General features: G+C 44.6%; 1 protein-coding gene across 4 annotated transcripts in view; it reads left to right on the top strand.

The window, feature by feature from the left end:
* GLDC (glycine decarboxylase) overlaps window positions 1-25070 on the top strand; it is a 142220-nt gene extending 117150 nt beyond the window's left edge. For all 4 annotated transcript variants that reach the window (XM_051858199.3, XM_051858196.3, XM_002708098.6 and 1 more), the window contains 7 exons: window positions 590-702; window positions 3509-3650; window positions 7371-7482; window positions 16925-17020; window positions 21958-22130; window positions 23761-23841; window positions 24399-25070. In XM_051858199.3, the coding sequence (XP_051714159.1) occupies window positions 590-702; window positions 3509-3650; window positions 7371-7482; window positions 16925-17020; window positions 21958-22130; window positions 23761-23841; window positions 24399-24542 (861 nt within the window). In that variant the 3' untranslated portion in view covers window positions 24543-25070. The remainder of the gene's footprint in view (window positions 1-589; window positions 703-3508; window positions 3651-7370; window positions 7483-16924; window positions 17021-21957; window positions 22131-23760; window positions 23842-24398) is intronic.
* Window positions 25071-26384: the final 1314 nt, after the last annotated feature.

Raw genomic sequence — 26384 nt, 5'->3', positions numbered from 1 at the left:
TCAGAATTAGTCCTGATGCCCAAGTGGCAGGAAGGCCCGATGATTGTTGTTGCTGGAATCTGGATCAGGTAGCCTCCCTCTTTCCACTCCTCTCCAGGGTCTTCTTTGGTTCCACTCCAGACCTTTATATCAGAGTGTCCAATAGGCTATTCAGTAATGGGCATCATCCCCAATTCTGAATGTGCAGGGGAAGGAAGGACTGTGAGAGAAATTGTGTATTTCAGTAGCAAAGGGATCCTCTACTTTCTTGTGTTAGGGGCACTTCCTCTCTTCCCTGTTAGGATAGACAATTAGTGATATTAGTGTGTTCAAATCTGTTTACGTATACATACATACATACATATATATATAGAGAGAGAGAGAGAGCTAAATGATCAGTTGCTCTTCATGGAAAGCACAAGCTACTTTGCCTGTGGGATACCAGATTTTGACTACAGAACTGGACCATTGTGGAAGATGTTACTGAGGACATGTCTTCTGCCTGTCTTTCCTCTGAGGGGAGAAGCAGTCCCAAATTAACATGACCTTCGCTTTGGAGTGCCTTGCTAAGCCATTGATGTTTACTTTTGTCTCTTTCTCTTTGTGGTAGGTGGGAATCTGTCGTCCTGGAGACTTTGGGTCTGATGTCTCACACCTCAATCTGCACAAGACCTTCTGCATCCCCCATGGAGGAGGCGGCCCTGGCATGGGGCCCATAGGAGTGTGAGTTCTGGGCCACTGGTTTCAATATGGCCTTGGAGGTAGAATGAAGGGACAACTATTGCTATTTTTTCCCATCACGGTGTAGTGTCCTTGTAGGGGCTCGGTGAGAAGCAGTAGATAGTAGAAAAATATAATTAGATTTTATCAACCACAGTGGTCTCATTGGACTCTTGTTCTTGCATTGATAAAGCAAGTTTATTAAAGAGTAATGAAAGGGGAATTTGAGCGTTATGGATCAGAATTGGAACAGTAGCATCTGAAAATGTCTTCCAGACTTTAGCTTATATTTCCAAGCAGCTTTTCTTTCCTTCTTTCTCACTTTCTTTTTTTAAATTGGCTAATGGTTACATTAAAAATGAATTGGGGCCGGCGCCGTGGCTCACTAGGCTAATCCTCCGCCTAGCGGCGCCGGCATACCGGGTTCTAGTCCCAGTCGGGGCGCCGGATTCTGTCCCGGTTGCCCCTCTTCCAGGCCAGCTCTCTGCTGTGGCCAGGGAGTGCAGTGGAGGATGGCCCAGGTGCTTGGGCCCTGCACCCCATGGGAGACCAGGAAAAGCACCTGGCTCCTGGCTCCTGCCATCGGATCAGCGCGGCGCGCCGGCCGCAGCGCGCTGGCCGCGGCGGCCATTGGAGGGTGAACCAACGGCAAAGGAAGACCTTTCTCTCTGTCTCTCTCTCTCACTGTCCACTCTGCCTGTCAAAAAAAAAAAAAAAAATAATAAAATGAATTGGATGAAAGATGTTGAATGCTTTATGGCCTGAAATCTTTTCTTTTCTTTTCTTTTCTTTTCTTTTCTTTTCTTTTCTTTTCTTTTCTTTTCTTTTCTTTTCTTTTCTTTTCTTTTCTTTTCTTTTCTTTTCTTTTCTTTTCTTTTCTTTTCTTTTCTTTTCTTTTCTTTTCTTTTCTTTTCTTTTCTTTTCTTTTCTTTTCTTTTCTTTTCTTTTCTTTTCTTTTCTTTTCTTTTCTTTTCTTTTCTTTTCTTTTCTTTTCTTTTCTTTTCTTTTCTTTTCTTTTCTTTTCTTTTCTTTTCTTTTCTTTTCTTTTCTTTTCTTTTCTTTTTATGGCCTGAATTCTTACTGCATCTGAGACAACTAAGAAGGAAGCACACTTTATTTATTACTAGAAATAATTGGATGATTTTTTAAAGGTTTATTTATTTATTTGAAAGGCAGAATTACAGAGAGGCAGAGGCAGAGAGAGAGATCTTCTGTCCACTGGTTCACTCCCCAAATGGCTAAACCCACTGAAGCTGGCTGATCCAAAGCCAGGAGCCTGGAGCTTCTTCCAGGTGCCCCACTTGGGTGGGAGGACTTGAGCCATCCGCTGCTGCTTTTCCAGGCAAATTAGTAGGGAGCTGAATCAGAAGTGGAACATCCAGGACTCAAACTGGCGCTCATTTGGCATGCTGGCACTGCAGGTGGCAGCTTTACCCACTATGCCACAGCACCGGCCCCAGAACATAGGTTTTAACTGTTGATAACTTTTTGTACTATAGTTTGAAAAAGTTTTTCCAGAATTCCTTTTATTTAAAAAATGTGCCAGAACGGCCAGTTTTCAGGATTGCTGGGAACTTGGCCTTCTTACTTTTTTTCTGCTTTTTCCCTTGATTAATCAATGGGAGAGCCTAGTGTCTTGGTTGTGGGGGAGATATAGTGAACACTGTTCATGTGCAGGCTTCTAACATACAAACCCATGAACGGTTTCTCCTCAGCACCCTTCCAGATACTGTAGATGCTTGGGAGAGTCTGTGTCCTTAGGATTCGAAGGGTGGGGCCTGGGGCTGGAACATCCCCACATCTTGGTGAGCCCATGGCTGCACATGGTGTTCTATGGCTGCTGCCTCTGCACAATCCACAATTCTATTTTCTATACATAACTCTTTGAAGATTTAGTTTTTATTTATTTGAAAGGAAAAGTTACAGAGAGAGAGAGGGAGAGATAGAGACAGAGATCTTCCATTTGCTGGTTCACTCCCCAAATGGCCGCATTGGCTGGGTCTGGGCCAAGCCAAAGCCAGGAACTTATTCCAGGTCTCCCACATGGATGCAGGGGCCCAAGCACTTGGGCCATCCTCTGTTGCTTTCCCAGGCATATCAGAAGGGACCTGGATCGGAAGTGGAGCAGCTGGGACTCGAAACTGGTGCCCATATAAGACGCTAGTGCTTTACCTAGTAGCCTGCAATACCAGCCCCAACCACAGTTCTAGAGTGACCTGCTGGGATGCTAATGGCTGCAGGACCATCCTTCCTGTGGAGGAGGAAGAAAAGAACCCTTCCTGAACATCTGTCCCTTAGCAGGTGTCAGGTCTCTTTCACTGTCAAGAGTTTCTATGCTGGGGGCTGGTGCTGTGGTGCAGCGGGTTAATGCCTTGGCCTACAGTGCCAGCATCCATATGGGTGCTGGTTCGAGACCTAGCTGCTCCACTTCTAGTCCGGCTCTTTGCTGTGGCTTGGAAAAGCAGTGGAGGATGACCCAAGTCCTTGGGTCCTTGCATCCACGTGGGAGACCCGGAGGAGGCTCCTGGCTCCTGGCTTCAGATGGGCACAGCTTCGGCTGCTGCGGCCAATTGGGGAGTGAACCATCAGATGGAAGACCCCCCCACCCTCTCTCTGCCTCTCCTGTCTCTGTGTAACTCTGACTTTCAAATAAATAAATAAATAAATAATCTTAAAAAAAAAACCAGGCTATTAAAAAAAAAAGAGTTCCTGTGCTAAGAATAGATCTTCCCATAAGAATAGGACTTAACTTGTTTGGATGGACTAGATCTTTTTACATCTTCTGAATTTGTTCTTAAAAACAATACAGGAAGAAGCATCTTGCCCCTTTTCTGCCCAATCATCCCATCATTTCAGTAAAGCCGAATGAGGATACCTGGCCTGTAGGTACCGTCAGTGCGGCCCCATGGGGCTCCAGCTCCATCTTGCCTATCTCATGGGCTTATATCAAGGTGAGGCCTGAGAACATGTATAGGTGGGCTGGTGTGTGATGTGTGGGTGGGCCACTGAGACTTCAGACTTTTCCCTTGGCTTAAAATGAAGAAATTCCTGAGAAGCGGTTCATTGAATATTGTTTTGTTTTGTTTTGTTTTAAGATTTATTTTATTTACTTGAAAGAGTTATAGAGTGAGGTAGAGACAGAGAGAGAGGTCTTCCATCTGCTGGTTCGCTCCCCAGATGGCCACAATGGCCAGAGCTGCACCGATCCGAAGCCAGTAGCCAGGAGCTTCTTCCAGGTCTCCCACATGGGTGCAGGGGCCCAAGGACTGGGGCCATCTTTCTCAGTGAATATTGTTTATGACTTGGGTGGAAGAAACCTTCCTAAACAGATCAGGTGCAATTCATTTCATCTCTTCCTCTACACATGATTTTCTTTGGGTTCTCATAGTGGGTTTATAATCAGGGAAACTGACACACCAGATAGATTTTTCCAAATACAGTTAAGTTCTATGAGTCATATGGATGTTTTAGCACACTATTTGTTTTTTGGCAGGATTTATATGGGCCTTTGCAAGTGAAAAGTCCTGTGATGACTAATTATTACATTTTATTGAGCTCCTGGAATAAATGTTAGGCATATATCTTACTTTGCTTTGTATTTCTTAGAGTTGCTGGAGGATAAACTGAAAAGTGGGAGAAATTGGCTTTTGTGGCAGTTTTCAAAAGCTCTTTGCCCTTTAAGGCTGTACAGCTGTGTCATAGGGGCAATTAGTTTGTCAGAGAACTAGTTTTCTTCCTATGTCTTTCTCCAAGAAAGTCTCAGGCCAGAGTTTATTTTGTAAATCTCTTGTTCAAACTGGCCTCCCTACTCCTTGGATTGACAAAACTGTGGCCAGGAACACTTTCTTGACTGTTAATTGGAGCACTGTCCCCGAACTGTGCCCTCTTTAAAGGAAGGGTGGCTCCTGGGGAAACAAAACCCTAGAACTCAGCTGTTCAAAGCACATTGGATGCCACATGAAGCTGGCTAGTATTCTAGAACAGTGTGGCACTTACGCTTCTTAGTGAAAGGTTTCTTGGACACTGGAACAATGATTCTGCACCTCAGAGACTAAGCCAGCTTTGAAAATGATACTCTAAGGGCTGGCGCTGTGGCGCAGCGGGTTAAAGCCCTGGCCTGAAGCACTGGCATCCCGTATGGGTGCTGGTTCTAGTCCTGGCTGCTCCACTTCCTATCCAGCTCTCTCCTGTGGCCTGGGAAAGCAGTAGAAGATGGCCCAAGTCCTTGGGTCCTTGCGCCCACGTGGGAGATCCAGAAGAAGCTCCTGGCTCTTGAATTTTGGATTGGTGCAGCTCTAGCCGTTGTGGCCATCTGGGGAGTAAACCAGCGGATGGAAGACCTCTCTCTCAGTCTCTGCCTCTCTTTATAACTCTGTCTTTCAAATGAATAAAATAAATCTTTAAAAAAAAAAAGAAAATGATAATCTAGTAGTTTTGCAAATAGAGACAATAAAAGCCACCAGAATGAAGGTCTGCTTCTTTGGAATCGGAATCAAATTCCCATTTATGTTTTGACCCCTGGATTCTGTAAATTGAAGTTATTTGTATGAACCTTATTGGGTTGGACATGATTTCCCACATATAGAAAATAAATGTCCCAAGGTGGTTTGGTCATGCCTGGAAACATCAGACAAAGCCTTAATTTAAAAAAATAAATTAGTAAGGGCTTAAGCTCGTCCTCTGACCCTGACCTTGGGCCTTCTCTTACGTCAGGATGATGTTACTTATTTGTCCTGAACTCTAGCACTAGCCTTTTTTCTCTCTGCTGCAATCTATCTTGGGCTCCCCTACAAGATAGCTAGACTCACACTGAGGGCCCACAAACCTCTCCTGACTTCCCATTGTCTGTACTGCTAGTCCTCACCAGTCCTCACAGAAGCCTCAAGGGATGCTTTCTCTCTCTCTCTCTCTCTCTCTCTTTTTTTTTTTTTTTTTTTTGACAGGCAGAGAGGACAGTGAGAGAGAGAGACAGAGAGAAAGGTCTTCCCTTTTGCCGTTGGTTCACCCTCCAATGGCCGCCGCGGCCGGTGCACTGTGCTGATCCGATGGCAGGAGCCAGGTACTTCTCCTGGTCTCCCATGCAGGTGCAGGGCCCAAGCACGTGGGCCATCCTCCACTGCACTCCTGGGCCACAGCAGAGAGCTGGCCTGGAAGAGGGGCAACCGGGACAGAATCCGGCGCCCCGACCGGGACTAGAACCCGGTGTGCCGGCGCCGCAAGGTGGAGGATTAGCCTAGTGAGCCATGGCGCCGGCCTGGATGCTTTCTCAATGCACATTCCTAGGCCCACATCCCAGAGAGATTCAAATTCAATATATACATGGGATTGCGCCTGAGCCATCAACATTTTGAGAAAAATGCTCAATGACTCTGATACATAGGTTGAGAGCCAGTGTCTGACTGAACCAAGTCCAAGTCCTTTCTAGCAAAAGTTTGAGGCTTACAAGATGTAGTAACAGTCTGCCTTGCCCTACAGTGACCCCTAGGTGACAATTATGTACCCTCCTCTTCTACACTTTGATTTTTTTCTATTTTTCTTACTTGAAGTGCTTTCCCCTTCTCTCCCCCCTCTCCCTTTCTCCCTCCCTCTCTCTCTTTAAGACTTATTTATTTATTTGAAAGTCAGAGTTACACAGAAAAAGAAGGAGAGCATAGAGAGGTCACTGGTTCAATCCCTGATTGGCTGCAATGGCCGGAGCTACGCCGATCAGGAGCCATTAGCTTCCTCCGGGTCTCCCACTTGAATGCAGGGATCCAAGGACTTGGGCCCCTGCTCCACTGCTTTCCCCAGCCACAGCAGAGAGCTGGATCGGAAGTGGAGGAGCCGGGACTTGAACTCATACCCATGTGGGATGCCAGCACTGCAGGTGGCAGATTTACCCACTGTTCCACAGCAGCGGCCCCTTCCCCTTTTCTCTTTGCTTAGCCAAATCGTTTTAAGTTTCCAGTCAAGTAACTCTTAGTCTAGGAAGCCTTCTTTGACTATCTCAGGGAAATATGTCTTCTCTATCTATTGGACTTTGGTATCCTTGTTTTATTTATTTCTCATTTGCTGTAGTTTAGTTATGTGTTTGATGTATGTTAAGTTTCCACTGTACATGAAGTACCCCTGGAAGAAAGTAGACAATAAAAATCAGTGTCTTCATGGTTTTAAGGTCTTCGCTGGTGATCTGTTTACTTCATATGATTCAGGGACTTGTTAAACTGCAGAATAGGATAAGATGAACATGGCAGGTGCTAAACATAAATAGCCTTGACTGTGGACAAACCATACAAAATTTATTCAGTGGTTATTTTGGCAAAGATCTCATGGATTCCTGGCAATTATCAAGTCATCTTTAATTTGTGGTAAACAAACAAACCAAAAAGGCAAATCAAGAGTAACCTAAGAATAATTCCTTTTCGTCTTTAGATAACACAGTTGTTGACAGTCAACTTTGACATTTGTACTACAATAAAAAAATATAAAGTTACCATTCAATAGAGAAAACCTAAAATTATTTCTGGCTTAGAGAGAAACAGACAGACAGAATTTTCTACTTGTTATATAGTTCTTAGGATAATCCAGACTCATGGTGACTCCTTTTGTGGATGTGGGTTGTCTTTGGTTAGTGTCTTGACCATTGGGTGTACCTGTTCAGTGCTTGATGCCTCTTTTTGTTTCTTTTGCAGATGATGGGAGGCAAGGGTCTTAAACAGGCCACAGAAATTGCTATATTAAATGCCAACTACATGGCCAAGAGACTGGAAAAACACTACAGAGTCCTTTTTAGGGGTGCAAGAGGTAAGTATCAACTTTAGTTTACCATTACCTTAATTTTTCCTGGCCAAATCAACTTTGACCCATATGTGATTTTTATGAAGTGGATGAAAGACTTCTGATTCTTAGTACATATAAAAAAAAGTATAGAGTTCTTGGAAAGACTTCAACTAGTTAACAGTTTAGGGGGATTGTCATAATCAAGGCTATTCTAGGTACTTAGTCTATACAGTCCAGGTCATCAAAGAGCCCACACCACTGAAAAACATGCGCATAAATATCACAAGCTAATTATGCACAAAGTGCCGTGAGGATATCCCAAGAGTGTAGTAAATCAGAATGGGCAGAGGTAGGGTGAAATTATGAAGAGGGCATTTGAGATAAGCCTGGAAGGAAGAGCAGCAGGTAAGAAACTGAATAAATAGAGATACTGGTGTAAGCAAAAGAAAAATAGGTTGCCTGGGTGTCTGGAGTGTTAGAGGCTTGAAGGAGGAGAAGAGGAAGAGGGAGCAAATGAGCACCAGGTTGGAAAAATACCTTAGGGTCTTACAGGTCTTGGAAGATTCTGGACTTTACTCTTGAACTAGATAATGATCCATTGATGATTTTTGAGCAAGAGAATGACTGCTAAAAGAGACTACTGAAATCATTAAGAGAGGGTCTGGAATTTGGCATGGAGGTTAAGCCCACATCCCATATCAGAGTGCCTAGGTCCAAGACCTGCCTCTGATTCTGATCCAGCATTCTGCAAGTGTGTACCCTGGGAGGCAGCAGATGATGGCTCAAGAACTTGATTCCCTGTTATCCATGTGGGAGGCCTGGGTTGAGTCCTGGGCTCCTGGCTTTGGCATGATTTAGGCCTGGCTGTTGAGGGAATTTTGGGAGTGAACTAGTAGATGGAAGATCTCTGTCTCACTATCTCTCTGCCTTTTATATAATTGGAAAAAATTTTTAAAATCATTAAGAAAGTGGAAAGAGATAAACATGGTCTTAGACATTAGAATAAGTTAGACTTAAGTTAGTAATTGAATGTGAAGAGAAACGTTAGATACTCCTCTTAGGTTACAATAGAGGGAATAATAATAGAGGGAGGGGGAACAAAGTCTCTGTGGCAGTGATAGAAGGTGATATAAATAAAACCAGGTAGACATTTAGATATTTTCTGTGGGCGCAGAATCTGAGAGTAGAACCTTGGACATGTTGAGCTCCTGAGAAGGGGATTGAGGAACCATGCACACTTCCGGCAAAGGAAAGGACACCTGGTGAGAGGCACCTCATACCTGTGGCAGCTTTAGAACCTCAGCAGCGTTGGTCACAGTGCCTGTCCCTAGAAGTCTGCCTGCTTGTCCCCTGCTTCTGTGCTGGCTCTGCTTCCTCTCTGAGGTTTCCCGTTCCTGGTAGAGAGAGCCACTCCTTCCCTTTGGCTCCTTTCTGACACTGAGCAGTTTTTCTCCTACTCAGTGTAGTCTGACTCCCTCCAACTGTCAGACTTCAAATGCTGTGAGAGTGGAAGCTGTGTCTGCTTCATCCCTTGAGGTCCATACCTGGCCTATCATATACAGCCACGCAACAAATCCTTGTGGTGCTGCGTATGTAAACAATGTAAAGAACAGTGGCTGGTTTTATTTATTTGCTTTTATTTTTTCCAGCTTCCTAAAGTATGATGAGTAGATCTGATTTTGTGACATGTTTTAAAAAGAACCTTTGTCTTCAACAATTAGGAAGGCTTTGGTAACCTTTGATTGTAGTTTGGACAAAATGGTAATGTAGATGCCAGACAGATGTGCACTGAGAACTAGACAGAGGCTGGAAAGGAGATAGAGAAGCAGTCACGGTTTGGGGAATTTTGGTAGTGAGGGTGTTGCTGTAATAGGACACAGCTATATTTTTTTCTCTCTTCTTTCCTTTCCTTCCTGCCTGCCTGCCTGCCTTCCTTCGTCTGTTTCTCTCTCTCTCTCTCCCTCTCTCTCTCTCTCTCTCTGTTTCTCCTTCCTATTTGAGAGGTAGAGAGAGAAGGAGAGAACTCTTATCTGAAAGTCCAAACACCCACAGCAGCAAGGGTTTTGGCAAAGCTAGGAGCCAGAAACCCAATCCAGGTCTCCCACAACAGTGGAAAGAACTACTTAAGCCATTGCCACTTCCTCTCGAGTCTACCTCAGCAGGACGATGGAGCCAGAAGCCAAAGCTGGGCACTGAATCCAGACACTTGGACATGGGAACTTACATATTTATTTTATCTGATTATGTAAATCATATATATATGCTCAATGTGGAAATTTGGGAAATAAAAAAGTGTGAAGAAGAAAAATTAATGTCCCATGGTTCTATCAATCAAACATAGCCACTATTAGTACTCTGCTGTATTCCTTATCATCTTTCTTTTTATACAGTTGAGATCATATTACAAATACAGTTCGAGTCGTGTTTTTAAACATTAGCTTATATTATGAACATTTTCCCATATCACTAAATATTCTTAGACAATGGCTATGTCAGTTCCATTATATGGATGTATGTGATTTAACCAGTTCTGTATAGTTTTTGTTCCCAGCTGTTTGCCTTTTTAACAATGCTGCAATGAGTACTCTTAGATTTTTAAAAAAGCTTTCTAATTATTTCCTTAGGCTAGAGTTGTAACAGAGAAATTATTCCCTCTGAGAACATGAATGCATTCTAGCTCTTGATACATGTGGTCCTAGTTTATTCCCAGAGACTCTGTGCCCATCTGCTTCACACTCCCAGCTCATGAGAATGACCTTTGCAGCAGGGTCTAGTGCTGAGTGTTACATTAAAGAACAACAAAAACTGGAGAACACAATATCTTTGCCAATTTTATGGGTGAAAATGATCTTACTATTGAATTTATAAGTCTTAGGTTTTTTTCCTAATAGCTTACTTCTTTATACTTTAAACTTTCTGATATTTAATATATTTGACAGCTTTGTTAAGATAGAATTTTCAAACTATACTATACATTCACCCATTTAAAGTGTACACCTCAGTGATTCTTATTGTGTTCAGAGTTGTGTGGTCCAAAGTTTAGTTTTTAAAGAGTGAATGAGATTTAGATTGAGTGGGAGTTGGTGGCACTCTGGAGAGAGGGACATGCACCTACCATAGGCTCATGGTAGGTGATTGCTTTAGGGAGACCCTGTCACAACACAAAAAGATGGATGAAATTTCCATTTGTTTTGACATTTTTACCCCAGAATTATAATGAATAGTATTTCTCATTGCAAACAGAAGTAGAATGGTGATTACCAACTCTATTACCCTAAGAGTTCATGACATAAAAAATTGTCTCATGGGCTGGCGCCACGGCTCAATAGGCTAATCCTCCGCCTTGTGGCGCCGGCACACCAGGTTCTAGTCCCGGTCGGGGCGCCGGATTCTGTCCCGGTTGCTCCTCTTCCAGGCCAGCTCTCTGCTGTGGGCCGGCAAGGCAGTGGAGGATGGCCCAAGTGCTTGGGCCCTGCACCCCATGGGAGACCAGGAGAAGCACCTGGCTCCTGCCTTCGGATCAGCGTGGTGCGCTGGCTGCAGCGCGCCAGCCGCAGCGGCCATTGGAGGGTGAACCAACAGCAAAAAGAAGACCTTTCTCTCTGTCTCTCTCTCTCACTGTCCACTCTGCCTGTCAAAAAAAAAAAAAAATTGTCTCATGTTTGGCCTGGTAGACACATTCATTAGATGATTGACAGTGCCTTTTATGGCCTAAAAAACAACTACTTTCACACCTCCTGATGTCTCAAAATAGAAGTGTTCTTAATAAACATATTCTACAGTGTTTAATGGCAATGTCTGAAGACTGCTTCTCAACTTGGTACTAAGCAACTCAGAGACTTTGGGATTACAAAGGAGCATGAGGCAGTTATTTTAATGAGCTCCAGGCCTGCCTTTACGTACCATTTGTTTTTTTTAAGATTTATTGATTTATTTGAAAGGCAGAGTTACAGAGAGAAGGAGTTAGAAGCAAAGAGAGAAGTCTTTGATCTGCTGGTTCACTCCCCAGATGTTCACAACATCTGGGGCTGTGCCCATCTGAAGCCAGGAGGAGCCAGAAGCTTCTTCTGGGTCTCTCACACTGGTGCAGAGGCCCAAGGACTTGGGCCATCTTCCACTGCTTTCCCAGGCCACAGCAGAGAGCTGGATCGAAAGTGGAGCAGCCAGGACTTAAACTGGCATCCATATGGGATGCTGGCACTGCAGGTGGTGACTTTACCCACTGTGCCACAGTGCCATACTGACACTCCCCCCCCCCCCCCAATACAATATCATGGAGAGACTTTAATCCCAACTATAGGTTTTGCAAAAGCAAGGAAAAAAACAGGCAAGTATTGGGAGAGGGGATCACCAATAATATTTACTCTGCTAGCTCAAGGAAAGAAAGGAATTACATTAGGCGCAATGCTATTCAGTAATAGCTGAAAGACACCAACAAGCCAAGCCTACCCAGGAACTGCTAATAACAAGATATCAGGGCCAGAGTTGTGGTCCAGTGGGCTTAGCTGCCATCGGTGATGCTGGCATCCCATATTGGAGTACCAGTTAGAGTACCAGCTATTCAGCTTGTGACCCAGCTGCTTGCTAATGCATCTGGGAAGCCAGCAAAAGACGGCCCAAGTGCTTGGGCCCCTGCTTCCTATGTGGGAGACTTACATGGAGTTCATGGTTCCTAGCTTTGGCCTGGCCTAGACCTGGCCGTTGTCGCCATCTGCGGAGTGAACCAGCAGGTAGAAGATTCTCTCTCTCTCTTCCTCTCTCCTACCCTCTTGGCTCCACCTCTCAAACAGACAGATCTGGAAAAAATAAAACAAAAAACAAAACACCCAAGATTTCATTTGCAGAGGCCACGCCATAGCCAAGTGGTTTGGGAAGAGCTCCGTTTTAAAAATGAGATTCAGATGTTATTTTCTAAATCCACACTCTATTGTGTTCAAATGAAAACTGTATTGGAACTTCAGTTTTCTCTCTCCTTCTCCTTCTTTCCTTGAGCCCTGGAAAGGATGAAATCAGATCCCAACACGTTCAGCTTTGTTTGAAGCTTTTAGGAGAAAGATACACAAACCTTCCATGGTATATGGTGAGTCAGGGCAATCTGAAGTAGAAAGTGTATAAACTATTCAACACATGTTTTAATTTTCACTGAATGCTTCTGCCAGGTCTACCCATGACTATAGCTGAGAATCTGGGAAGGCCAAGAGGAGAGGAAGAGGGTGGGATGATGGAGAAGGAGAATAGAAGTGGTTTGGCTCCAAGTTAGAACTATCTCCTCCCATAAACTGATTGTCTTCTGAAACTGAAAACAACATGGGGGAAAAATAGGGCTTCTCAAAGCACTCCAGAGCTGGAACTATGTAATTAACCCCATATCCTCAAGCAGGCTGCCTAGGAATACTAGGAATTCATTATGTCTTTGTTTTGTGGATCTTGGTGGGTAATTAATGCTCACTGAAGCTCTTCAGTCGCAATCCAGAGACCATCACTGACAGAATCAAAGCTCTTGGTTGTTTCCCTGAGCAAGAGGTCATGGAGATAGGGCCTCTGACCTCAGCAGGATCACTTTCAGGAAGCCTCCTTGGCCTGCCAGCAAGAACCATTCTCCCACTGATGCATGTCTCTTGTCTCCTTTCTCCTCCTGTTCCTCTGTGAATGCCCTTCAGAGCAGTGAACTCCAAGTAGCCTTGTCATTGTCACAACGTTCAGGGTAGCTTATAGATGAGAGAGGGCAAAGGCTGATGCTAGGCTCTCAGGCTAAGTAAAAGAGCAGGGCTTTTAAGAATCCTAGCATTGCAAGCACTGGGGAACTGAGTCAGTGGGTAGAAGACACCGCTCTGTGTGTGTGTGTTTCCCTTTCTGTCTCTTCCTCTCCCCCTGTTCTGCTTTTTAAATAAATAAAATAAAACTTTAAAAAAGAGTTCTGGAATTACTAGTTGATAAGAACTTAATATTCTCGTGATTTCCTCTTGAACATGCCACTAATTATTCCATTTTGGCACTTGCTGAGTGTACTTACCCAAGCATAGAACTTTCTGCTTTTGAATCACACTCCTGACAAATTTATGCTCCACCATTGTTAGGAAGTATTTTTTAAAAATATGCAGTTTCAATATATTGTTTCAGGCTCTCATCCATTTATTTGCAAACAAAACCAAACAATCCTTTCATATTTATGCATTATATAAGAAGCAGAGCAGTTCACAGACTGTCTCAGGGGCTGTTCATTACTGAGCTACTCTACACAGGCTTGAAGTTAAGTCTGCTCTGCGTGACTGTAAGTGGATTCACCATTTGCCGAGAGGCAGGAGATTGGATTAAAGAGTACAACACTGTCTGATTAGTTGATCCTTTCTGTGAAGGAAATTCCATCAGTTGGTGGAACATGTAATTTGGGAAGCCTCCAGGAATGTTGTTCTTTTTATCAAAATGCTGATTGGCTCAGTGGTTTATTCCTGATGACGGAGGGATGGCCAGCAGCTCGTGATGGGCACATGGCTGTGTCGCTCCCCCTCTTCGTGGAGGAACGACACAGGACCCTGCGCTGTTCTTTCGTCTGCTCGGCCCTCCCCGGGTTTGCTGCTGGTTCTTCCCGGGTTGGCTACTATCCCTTCCACCTCCATGGAAGGGCAGTTCCCCCTGGCCACATTCCCCACTTCCGCAGGGGAGCGGCACACCGCCGGCCGGCTTTCTCGGGGGCTGCACAGATGTTCCCCTTAGATGTTCCCCCGTGCATGCCGTCTCTCTCCTCCTTTATAGTCCTCCTCCGCCAATCCCAACTCAGCTGCCCACACGCCGAGTACACTGCTCTCCAATCAGGAGCAAGTCCTACAGTTTATTGGTTGAACTGGAGGCAGCTGTGCGGAAGCTGTTTACTTCTCTCCCAGCGCCATATTGTGGGAGAGCAGATGCACAGAATAAGTCTTAATTCCAGTAACTCAGTCCAGTCCGGGCTGCTCCCCACAGATCCCCCTTTCTTTTTATTTTTTGGCGTTGATACGCGCCTGTCTTCGGTGTCCCGCGGCACACACTCTGCTCTACTTGCTAGAGTTGCCACAGGTTCTTACAAGTCCTATCAATCAGGCAAACCGAATCCGGGTCCTCTCTTCGCCATGTTGTGAGGAGGTTTTTAGGCGCTGATGCGTGCCTGTGTTCGGTGCCCTGCAGCGCATGCTCTGCTCTGCCTGCAGGGGCTTACAAGCCCTAACAATCAGGCAAACCGAATCCAAGCCTTCTCATTGTTGTATTGTGGGGAAGCCTTACTGATGTTAATTCGTGCCTGTCTTCGGTGACCTGCGGTGCATAAGCTGCTAGCCGCCGCAGGTGCTCATCGCCTCACTTAATCAGGCAGACCGAATCCAAGCTTTCTCATTGCCATGTTGAGGGGAGGCCTTTCTATTTCTCTATTTCTCTATCTCCGGGCATTCCTATTTCTCCCATTTTACTTCTATCTTCCAGCATTCCTATTTCTCTCACTTTGCTTCTAAACTTCTATTTCTCTTATCCCTGCAGCTTTCCGGCACCTCGCCCCGCCGGCGGGTTCCCGGCTCTGCGCCGCTTCAGCCCACGCCTCTCTCATCTGCGCGGCTCGGCTTTGCGCGCGCACACTCCGCGGTCTCGCACTTAACCCTTTCGCGTCTGAACCACGGCCTCGCGCCAGCCCCGTTCCCTATCTACTTGTGCCCCGCACGCTCTCTCTGCGCACGGCAGCCTCCGCGAGTCACACAGCGTAGCTTACGTGTCCGCCACTAGCATTCAATCTAAGTTCCCCGGGCTAGCCTGGCGAATTCAACCCAGCTTACGTCTCCGCCCCACGGTTTGGCTTCCCGTCCTTTGCTCCCCGGGCTAATCAGACGGATCCCAACCAGGCTTACGTTTCAGCTTCTGGTTTCAACTTTTCGCCCCCTATTCCCGGGCTAACTTGAGAACCCCAAAGTGGCTTTCGTATCCGCCTCGGCCTGCCCCCCGCGGCTTCAATTTCCCTAACATTTTTCTCTACCCGGTATGTTTCCCCAAGCTTTCCTCCAACAATACTCCTCCCTCATTTCTCCTGGCCTCTCCCCACAGTCCGCATCTGAGTCTGTTTGTTCTAGCTTTCACTTTCGCTTTCGACCTTAGAGATTTCTCCCAGCTTCCCCCTGTAGTCCGTATCTGAGTCTATGCCTAGGCTTTCAATAGCTTCTTCCGGCACCTTTTTCGTCCGGCTTTTCCCTAGGCTGTTTGCTAGTCTCTCTCTCCGATATTTTCCCAGTTCTTCCCGTTTCTTCCCTCCTAAGTTTGCTATCCGTCCTGGGTTTCCTATCCGTCCTAGTTTTCCTATCCGAGTCACGGCACCATTATGTCGCTCCCCCTCTTCGTGGAGGAACAACACAGGACCCTGCGCTGTTCTTTCGTCTGCTCGGCCCTCCCCGGGTTTGCTGCTGGTTCTTCCCGGGTTGGCTACTATCCCTTCCACCTCCGTGGAAGGGCAGTTCCCCCTGGCCACATTCCCCACTTCCGCAGGGGAGCGGCACACCGCCGGCCGGCTTTCTCGGGGGCTGCACAGATGTTCCCCTTAGATGTTCCCCCGTGCATGCCGTCTCTCTCCTCCTTTATAGTCCTCCTCTGCCAATCCCAACTCAGCTGCCCACACGCCGAGTACACTGCTCTCCAATCAGGAGCAAGTCCTACAGTTTATTGGTTGAACTGGAGGCAGCTGTGCGGAAGCTGTTTACTTCTCTCCCAGCGCCATATTGTGGGAGAGCAGATGCATAGAATAAGTCTTAATTCCAGTAACTCAGTCCAGTCCGGGCTGCTCCCCACAGGCTGCCTCGAGCTTAGGAGGCAATCTGTTTACAAACGAGAACACAGTAAACTGATCCACACTGACTGGCCTCATTAACTCCTTGTTACTTGTGGTATGTTGTTCTGCAGTGCCTGTTTCCAATTCTCCCTATGCAGCCTAAAAGCACGATCTCGAAAGCATGTCAAGTTCTGTATGTGTCTTATAGACACTGATATATGGTTAGCATGTACTTATATATACCCAGAAATAGTTATTTGGTGGTAAGGATAAAGTTGCTGAAAAGTGTCAATTGTTCTTTAGTTCCTAAAGTATTTTCTATACAAGGATTAGGACTGTGGTGATTTGGTTAACTGCTTCAAGTAGATTTTAGGTTCTGATAGCAGAAATAATGTCTTTCCCAGACACCTCCCATTGAATGCTCTAGTAGTGCCTCCCACCTCCCTGTAGCCATTGTCAGACTTATGGGTGTGTAATGAACTGAAGATCAGACACAATGGATTAATGTGCTAGGAGTTTTTATTTGTAAAAGAGTAAATGAAGTCTTCATTGCCAACTATAAACTTACCAAATGCTCATGGCTTCTTGGTTCTCATTGATAATGCATAAAACTGAATTATTTTTTCATTGTTTGGGTAAAATAAGCAGCCAATGTGAATCCTGAGCTGAAACGATTTTCCTGTTGAACAGGTTTTGTGGCTCATGAATTTATTTTGGACACAAGACCCTTCAAGAAGTCTGCAAATATCGAGGCTGTGGATGTGGCCAAGAGGCTACAGGATTATGGTAAGTACCCTGATAGTAAAGGGCTTCTGACATTCAGGCAGCCGTGCGTGTGACTTCAGATCACTTCCTCAGAGCCCAAACTGAATGTGCAAATGGTAACTGATGCACAGGATAAATGGGGAGCCCAGGGTTCCTGACAACCTTAGAAATCATAGAAAAAAAACAAAAACTTGACTTTATGACTGCTGTAGTTCTACCCTTCAAAGATAATGAAATGTGTATCTCAAGTCCATCAGCAGCCAAGAAAAGCAGTTCTTATAGCTAAAATTTAAAATCCCAGAGAAAATGATTGCTGCTGTTTACCTTCATTTCTGATCAATTCTGATTCCTACCCCATTCCTGGTAAGCAGAGAATCATGAAGGGTAAGCTGGTGTGACAGTGAAGGAAGTGGAGCAAGTAAGCTGTAGAGGTATCAGAGACAAATGCCACTGGAGTTTTAAAGCCGCTTTGGTCATGGCATAGCTGCTACTTTAAAAAAATTATTTATTTTTATTTGTCCAAAAGGCAAAATGATGAGAAAAGAGAGATTTTCTGTTTGCTGGTTCACTGCCCTAAAGCCCACTTCAGCTGGGGCTGGGCTAAGCTAAAACCAGGAACCTGGAACTCAATCTGGATCTCCCACATGGTGGCAGGGACCCCAGTACTTGAGCCATCACCTGCTGCCTCTGAGTGTGTGCACCAGGAGAAAGCTGGATTGGAAATGGAGGCAGAGGTGGGACTCAATTCCAGGTACTGCAGTAAGGGATACAGATGGCCCAAGTGGCGGCTTCACCTGCTGCACCACAATGTCTTACAGGCATATTTGCTTCTTGAAATGAAGAAATAAGCACTTGTTTTCACAAAGAAAAAAGGCAACTTGGACGCATTTGGAAACATGGACTCTTTGTCTATTAGTGTGTATTCATTTAGCTCTGCCTTTTCTAAAAAACAGCTTCTTAGTAATATTATTAACATCAAGAATCCTTCCACTCTCAGAAAGGCTGAGAACTTTGCCTTCTCACAGATGTGGTGTCCTAGCTGAATTTTAATGAATTGATTTTAAAACTAGTGAAAAAAAAAATGTAATAGTTTTACTACTGCATCATAGTGGGAGCCCCACCTGTGACTCACTCCTCTCTTGAATAAATGATCATTATGCGGAGTTACACGTAACATAAATGTGAAAGCCAGAGATTCTATTAATGAAGTGAGCAATTGCCTCCTCAAAATCTCTTGGCGGACATTGTGCTTTGAACAGCTTTACATAGAGTTTACTACCGTGGTGCAGCTTCCATTGAAAGCCTACAAATCTTAAAATTTAAATGTGGCAGCTTCTACTAGCTTGGTTCTTCCATTTTGTATCCTGGTTGAAGTAAAAACCATTTGAGCATCTTGTCTCAGGTAAACACAAGTTTGCTTACCTATCCCAGAGGTCCAGCAAGGGCTATACTCATGTTACCCCGCCCCCTGTACACCTGAAAACTCGCTATAGCCACTTGGGTGAAAAGTGTGCTTCGGTGATTGAATCCTGTTAATGTCTATTCATTGTGGTCGTCGGCATTCGCCCCTTCCCACTTGTCTCTCCTGTGGATATGGCTACTATTGCAACAAAAGACATAGTGATCATGGAAGATGGTCATCTGTAAGCACAGTTCTGGTGGGTGTTGGGTATGGTTAAAAGGTGTATGCAAAAGCTTTGTGATGATTAATGCAGAGCAGGCTTTAAAAAGAAAATTTGGCAGCTTCTGTAACCTGACAGTCAATGTCCTGAAACTCCTTTCTCCTGAATCAGCCTCTCTGCAAATAACTGCAAATGACTGATTCAGGATAAATCTGTCACTTCATGGATGTGCTGCCTACATCACACATCTAACTGCAGCAGCATTTGCAGGGAGGGAGCCCAAAAGGGCTAGGAGGGAGATTGTAATTGACATTATCACCCAGTATTTCCAAGCCATATTCTATCTCCTGACCTAAACATTATTTTAATGTTTGATAGATGGTTTCCACACTTATCCAAAGTCAAATTATCCAGGTGCCTGGTCTGTGGTAGGCATTTAACACATATGTATTAATAACTGAGAGACTGAATGAATAGTTTAAAAATAATGGAAATGACAACACAGTTTCTGGGTCTTGAATACACCTGCTGTATTTGAATTTTCAGGAAAGAGGCCTTGTAATCAGGTGAAAGGCAGAATTACAGAAAGAGGCAGAGAGAGAGAGAGAGAGAGGGAGAGAGAGAGAGAGAGGTCTTCCATCTGCTGGTTCACTTCCCAGATGGCTGCAATGGCCTGAGCTGTGCCAATCCAAAGCTAGGAGCCAGGAGCATCCTCTGGACCTCCCACGAGGGTGCAGGGGCCCAAGGACTCAGGCCATCTTCCACTGCTTTCCCAGGCCATAGCAGAGAGCTGCATCAGAAGTGGAGCAGCCAGGAATCAAACCAGCACCCCCATGGGATGTTGGCACTGCAGTCAGTGGCTTTACTTGCTATGCCACACACTGGCCCCTGTAATCATATTTAACAAGCACCCCTTGGATGAGTCTCCTCAGACAAGTGTGGGCAAGCTGCCTTATCACAGAGTTTTACAAACTGTTTATCAGGTTAATTGCCAGAACCACCTGGGGAGTTTCATAGATTTTTTTTTTTTAAAGATTTATTTGAAAGGCAGAGTTGAGAGAGAGAGAGAGGGAGAGAGAGAAAGGTCTTCCATCGCTGATTCACTCCCCAGATGGCTGCAACGGCTGGAGCTGGGCAGATCCGAATCCAAGAGCCTGGAGCTTCTTCCAGGTCTCCCAAATGGGTCCAGGGGCCCAAGGGACTTGGGGCCATCTTCTATTGCTTTCCCAGGCCATAGCAGAGAGCTGGGTAAGACATGGAACAGCTGAGACTTGAACTGGTGTCCATTTGGGATGCCAGCACAGCAAAGTGGCACCTTTACCTGCTGTGCCATGGTGCTGGCCCCAAGACCCAAAGATTCCTATGCTGTATCCTGGACTTCCTGCATCAGCATCCAGAACCAGGAACTGTTTCCAGAACAATTCTCAGATGGCTCTAGATACAAGCACTGCTACAGCAACATATGTTGGACTGAATTTGTTCATACATGGGATTGACAGCAGATTTAGCAGGTAATGAGATTAGTATGTTCTTAAAAAAGAACTAAAAACAAACAAACAACAACAACAAAATACCTGGGCACTTAGCTTAGTGCCCAGCTATTGCAAACATTTGGGAAGAGAAACAATGGATTGGTTTCTCTCTCTTCCTGTCTCAAATAAATACATAAATAATTTTTGTATGATTGGTTTTATTAACATTTTGTAGTCCATGCCTAAAGCCAAAGCATGCTATTATTCCAATTAACAAAAAGGCAATAAGAACATAAGTAGTAATGAATAATAAATATACGGCATTGAAATATTTCCAAGACTTACTCTCTATAAGAGTGATGCTGTATTTTAATTTTATATTAAAAACAATTATTAGGGGCTGGCGCTGTGGCTTAGTGGGTAAAGCCGCCACCTGCAGTGCCTGCATCCCATATGGGCACTGGTTCAAGACCTGGCTGTTCCACTTCCGATCCAGCTCTCTGCTGTGGCCTGGGAAAGCAGTAGAAGATGGCCTAAGTCCTTAGGCCCCTGCACCCATGTGGCAGACCCAGAAGAAGCTCTGGGTTCCTGGCTTCGGATCGGCGCAGCTCTGGCCATTGTGACCAACTAGGGAATGAACCAGCAGATGGAAGACCTCTCTCCCTCTGCCTTTCCTCTCTTTGTCTAGCTCTGATTTTCAAATAAATAAATAAGTCTAGTTAAGTTTTGTGAATTTAACTGTAAACATTATCATATTATGTGAACAAATATTGAATTATAGCTATCTTATGTACACCAAAGTGTTTAAGGGTGAAAATGCATCAAAAAGCAAGATGGCTAGATGGGTGAACTGAGCCGTGATAAAGTAAATGACTGCACTGCAGAATCCACTGCAGGTGACTACAGGGGGGCTCACAGCCCTTTCAGTGTAGCTGTATGTTGGAAAATCTTGTAATAAAATGGTGTGGAGATAATCCCTTAAACCATTCAGGCATGACTCTACAGCACCGCTAGTAATGATGCACTTTGGGGCAGGCAAGAAGAGCTGACAAGTCTATCAATCTGGGAGCTTTCGTCTTCTTAAAGTTTCATAGAAAATAGTGCAATAAATGGGGAAAAGTTGTTTTTTGCTTTTTTTGGCGGGGGGATCTCTCTCTTGACTATATGCTTGTCAATTCATTCAACTTACATGTGGAAGCTTTTATAAACGTAAAGACACTCTCAGCCTGTGTTCATTGTAAAGGCAAAAGCTCTCCATGTACTGGGTAGCCCTCAGTTGCCTCATCTGTAAAATGAGGACAATAAGTTTTAGCCCAGAAACCTCATTTCTTGTTATCTAATTATTTAACTTTTGACAAGTTACAATTTTTTTCAATGTTATTTCTCTTAATTGAAAATAATACATGATCATTAAAGAGAAATTCTAAACCACAAAGTGAAATAAAAATCCCAGTCTCATTTTCTGGCAACCCTATGCACACTTTATATTCTTCAAGGATTCCTCCCTCATAAAATATAAAAGTATTTTATTTTGTCTTTTTGTAACAAAAATAGATAACACTGTTATATAGCTTGCTCTTTTTCATTTGATACTTTTGAATGTTCACCCAATTTGACATTTATATACTCTTGAGTACTTGCATACTTAATTGTATGGGTATACTATAAGATTCCTTAACCAAACCATTTTGTTGGATATGTTTGTTTCCTAAGTTCTTCTATAAACAGATGAATCCCCATACATATATTTGCAAATGTTTATGATGATTTCCTTAGAATAAATTCTAAGAGGGGACAGCAGATTTTCTTCCACATAAGGGAGGCCAGCGTCAGTGAGTTGAGTTCCCCTTTCTCCCTTTTGCAGGATTCCATGCTCCTACCATGTCCTGGCCTGTGGCAGGGACTCTCATGGTTGAGCCCACTGAGTCGGAAGACAAAGCAGAGCTGGACAGATTCTGTGATGCCATGATCAGCATTCGTCAGGAAATTGCCGACATCGAGGATGGCCGCGTTGACCCTAAGGTCAATCCACTGAAGGTGCGAGGGTGCTGCCCTTTATTCAAAATGTCCCTTACATTAGAAAATAATGTCTGGACAACAAGCCAACAACCCCTGAACTCATATCTGAAAATGGCACTCTTGTTTGGAGTAAGAAAATTCTTCTGATAAGATGCTGCCATTGTGTCAAAATTTAAATCACCCTGAACACCATGAACAGCATTTACCTAAGTATGATGCAGTTGTGGGGTGTAGACTCCCCAAAGGCACCCTCTTGGTTGTCAGAGATGGAAGCAAAAGCTGAAGGACTGTGTCTGGTTGAGCAGTCTAATCAATCTTTGTTTCTGTTTGATGTACTCTAGTGAGGTTATAGCATAAGTATAATTTATGCATTTATCTCACAAACTATGTAGACACAAATTCTTGAATTGGAGTAGTTACCTCTGAGGGCAACTGGATTGATATTTGACTTGGATGTTTCACGTGTTTAGGATTTATGCTGGAGAAAAGTTTGTAAGGCATTATTCCGCCTCTTCCAAAACCTGGTAATAATTTTTCAAAGATTTATTTATTTATTTGAAAGTCAGAGTTATACAGAGGGGAAGAGACAGAAACAGAGAGAGAGAGATCTTCCATTTTCTCTTTCCCTCCCCAAATGGCCACAGTGGCCTGGACTGGGGCAGGCTGAAGCCAGGAGTCAGGAACTTATCCTAAGTCTCTTGGGCCATCCTCTGCTGCCTTCCCAGACACATTAGCAGGGAGCTGGATTGGAAGTGGAGCAGCTGGGTCTCAAACTAGTGCCCGTAAGGGATGCCAGCATCTCAGGTGGCAGCCTTACCTGCTATGCCACAATGCCAGCCCCCAAAACTGTTAATTTTATATCTGGTTAGAGCCTTAAGCTTCTTGTTATATCCAGACATTTAACTGAGACATCATAAACTGAGAACACTATGAAGGCCATGTCTTTATAGCTCCAAGCCACAAAACTAGTCTCAGATACTGGAGGAAGCTGAGGCAAGTCCCAGAACTGCCTTGCTGAAAGTGGAGTGCAGGAGCAGTGGCTGGCAAGAGGCAGGCGGCTTGCTAAATATGAGTTTCTTGGGGTGCTGGATGAATATAGTAAGATCATTTTTACTGTTATTTTTTTTTCTTCTTTCTGGATACAGCTTAATCTTTTAACTTGTAAGCTATTTTTTTAAATGTCAAAATAGACATCTCAAAGAACATAATACTGAGTTAAAAAAGCAAGTGGAAAAAACTCCTCATTGGAGAATATAAGGTTTAAAATGACCTAATTAGGTTCAATGCTACTTATCAATCTGTGCAGTAAGAGAACATGGTAAGCATGGGAAACATGAAATTCAGGAGAGGTTGCCACTGGTGGGGAGGGTGAACAATGAGATGCAGAAGGGATGCACCTTGCGACTGTGAAGCAAATGTGACAACACTGATTTGACTGTTGTTTGGCTGGTATGTTTATCGTATAATTACCATTAGTTTCCGATATTTGAAATACTTCACCATAAAAAATGTCCTGCTCACTGAACTGAAAGGGAACAGCCGCTTGCTCTTCGTGGACCTCCTTCAGAAACTCCGTGGTTGAGGGGAAAGGCGGGGGAGAAAGCAGTGCATCTTTCTGACCCCTCTGCCGTGCATGTCTCTGTCTCAGATGTCTCCACACTCCTTGACCTGTGTCACGTCCTCCCACTGGGATCGGCCGTATTCCAGAGAGGTGGCAGCGTTCCCACTCGTAAGTTCTCCCGGAAGCTGATTGTGCCAACTGGGATGGTGCTCCCATGCTTAGGCGGCCCCTGCTCGGAGGGATTCCCACTCAGACTTGCCTCCCCACTCCTAATAGTTGCCTCAATGTAGAAACCATATGGGGGGCACCTTAGAAATTTGGGTCATGTTAAGAAACGCAGAGCAAATGAACTAGCTTTCAAAAGTCTGAGGGCAGAGCCAGAGCATCAGCCACAGGTCTGAGAACCCAGGGGGAGGAAAATAGGCATCCCTATCAAGTGGATTAATGTGTTTGCTATCACCTGTCAACAAGGAGAGGGCCCTGAATGCAGTCTGCCTTTATTTCCTGACGCTTTTTTGGAGAAGGTGCTCTGCAGTGTCACTGAGCAGTCTGGACAGGGCTCAAAAGTTACTCAGTTTCTTGTGTTTTTGTTTTGTTTTGCCAGCAACGCAGGGCACTTGTTGAGCTAATGTTGTCTTGAGTCGGAGGAATATCACTACAACCTCCTTTCTTCCAAAAGAAATCTCAGAACACCCCCACAGCATTCCATCTTTTGTCTTTTGCAGCCCTTTGTGAAACCAGAGAACAAATTCTGGCCAACCATTGCCCGCATTGATGACATATATGGAGATCAGCACCTGGTTTGTACCTGCCCTCCCATGGAAGTCTACGAGTCCCCATTTTCTGAACAGAAGAGGGCTTCTTCTTAGTCCTTTCTCTCTAGGTTCAAGGGACTTCTGTGCTGCCCCTCTCTGGAGCATTTGACAAGCAAGAATTATTTGACCTCTTACCCCGGGCTCAACTAGGGGTTTTATATACTGTGTATATTTTTGTAATCTCTGTCAAGGTTAATGTAAATGCAGTTAGCAAGATTGATTTGCTTTGGTTCTTTGCTTCCACATGTACCAGTTAATTTTCAAGTTGCCTTGATTTGGGAATCATTTAGGTTTTTTGCATAGAAAATTTGGAGTGTACTAGCAAATTTTAACTTTCAATGTGGCAAGTATGCAGATATTATAGAAGCTGTAGGGGAGACTTGATAGGCATTTTTGTTCCAAATAAGTCCTTGTGGACTGTGCCACCTATGGGAAATCCCAGGGCAAATGTTTACATTTTGTATACTCTGAAGAAATCTTTTTGCTTTGACTAATTTGTAATAGTATTGCCATTTTCCTTTTCTGTGTGTTTTTTTCTTATATGCATTTATTAGTAGTCTAATAAAAATGTTTCAATTTAAAGGATGCCCTCCTTTGGGCCCATCTGATACTTTTATCTTCATCATCCTCTGGACGTAGAGGGGACTGAAGGGCAAGGAGAGCCCTCCACCCAACCCCGTTGTGGTAGTGTCCGTGTCGCCTTTGACTGGCTGGAGAAGCAGCTTGGCTGTCTTGGCCAGCAGTGAGGGCCACTTTGGCCCTTTGCATTAGAATTGTGTTTGGCTACATATAACTGAGATGCAATCATAGAAGTTCAAATAGCAGTGTTTTTTCGTTTTGTTTTTTTGTTTTTTTTCCTCTCACTTAATTCTGGAGGTAAGAAGCCCAAGGCTGTGCCATTTCAACCTTCTACTCCGCCTTCCTTTGCATGTAGTTTTCATTCTCATGGTCTCAAGAAGGCTGCTGCAGATCTGGGCATCATCACATACTCATTCTAGATTTTAAAAAAAGGTGGGGAGGGACAGAGCAGAAGACAGAATCCATCCAGCTCTGCTTCTTGTGAAATGCTTCCCAAGAGGTTTTATCCAGTACCTCCTGCTTATGTTCAGCTGGCCAGAATTGGTTGAAGTTGCTACTCCTAGCTGCAAGAGGGTATGTGGAGGTCTCTTACCTGGGCATGATATTGGCTAGAACAATATCCAGAGTCTGTTAACTTTAAAAAGGGGAAGAATGGGTTCAGGGTAGGGGACCAGCACTCTGGCCAAAAATAACCTGCCCCAGAAATAGCAAGTGCTTCAGATGTCCTCACCTGGTGGTCACTGAGCGCTAGCTCACCTCCTGCCTACTTAGTTCCTTTCCTGGCAGCTTGCTCCAGCAAATATCCCTGAGCATCATGGGGCTTTTTGCAAGAGAGCTAGACGTAAGGACTGAGTGCTCTGTTGAATTCTCTGCATACGGTCCAGTTGGAACTGGAACATAGGCTGACCTGTTCCAGGGCCTATTGGCCACAACAGGTGCTGCTCTGCCTTGGGACGGCAAACCCAGAATGTGTGCCTTTCCTTAGCCCAAGCCTTGCATCAGGCGAGCGGGCAGCCATCTGCTCAGAGCAGCCTTCCTCATTAAGGACATGCACATGAAAATAAACTGCTTGAACTGATCAGCAATTTCCCCTTTCTTTATCCAAGTATTTGTAGTTGAGGTGATAGCTGGTCACTGCTTGACCCCATAATGCATCAGAAGCACAGGCAGGTGATTAAGAGTCAATGTATAACCATTTGCCAGGCTCTCCTCCCTTTGGAGCCCTCTCTCTGCCACCTTTGCTGGCTGGCTCTTGCACATTCATCTTGACTCAACATCTCAAAAATGTCTTCTTTACCTCTCTCCATGAAAATAGGC

This window comes from Oryctolagus cuniculus, chromosome 1 (genome assembly GCF_051225735.1).
Source record: "Oryctolagus cuniculus isolate XC-2025 breed Fujian yellow rabbit chromosome 1, ASM5122573v1, whole genome shotgun sequence".
NCBI lineage: Eukaryota > Metazoa > Chordata > Mammalia > Lagomorpha > Leporidae > Oryctolagus > Oryctolagus cuniculus.
The sequence above is the reverse complement of the archived record's forward strand: the minus strand, read 5'-3'. Positions and strand labels throughout refer to the sequence as shown.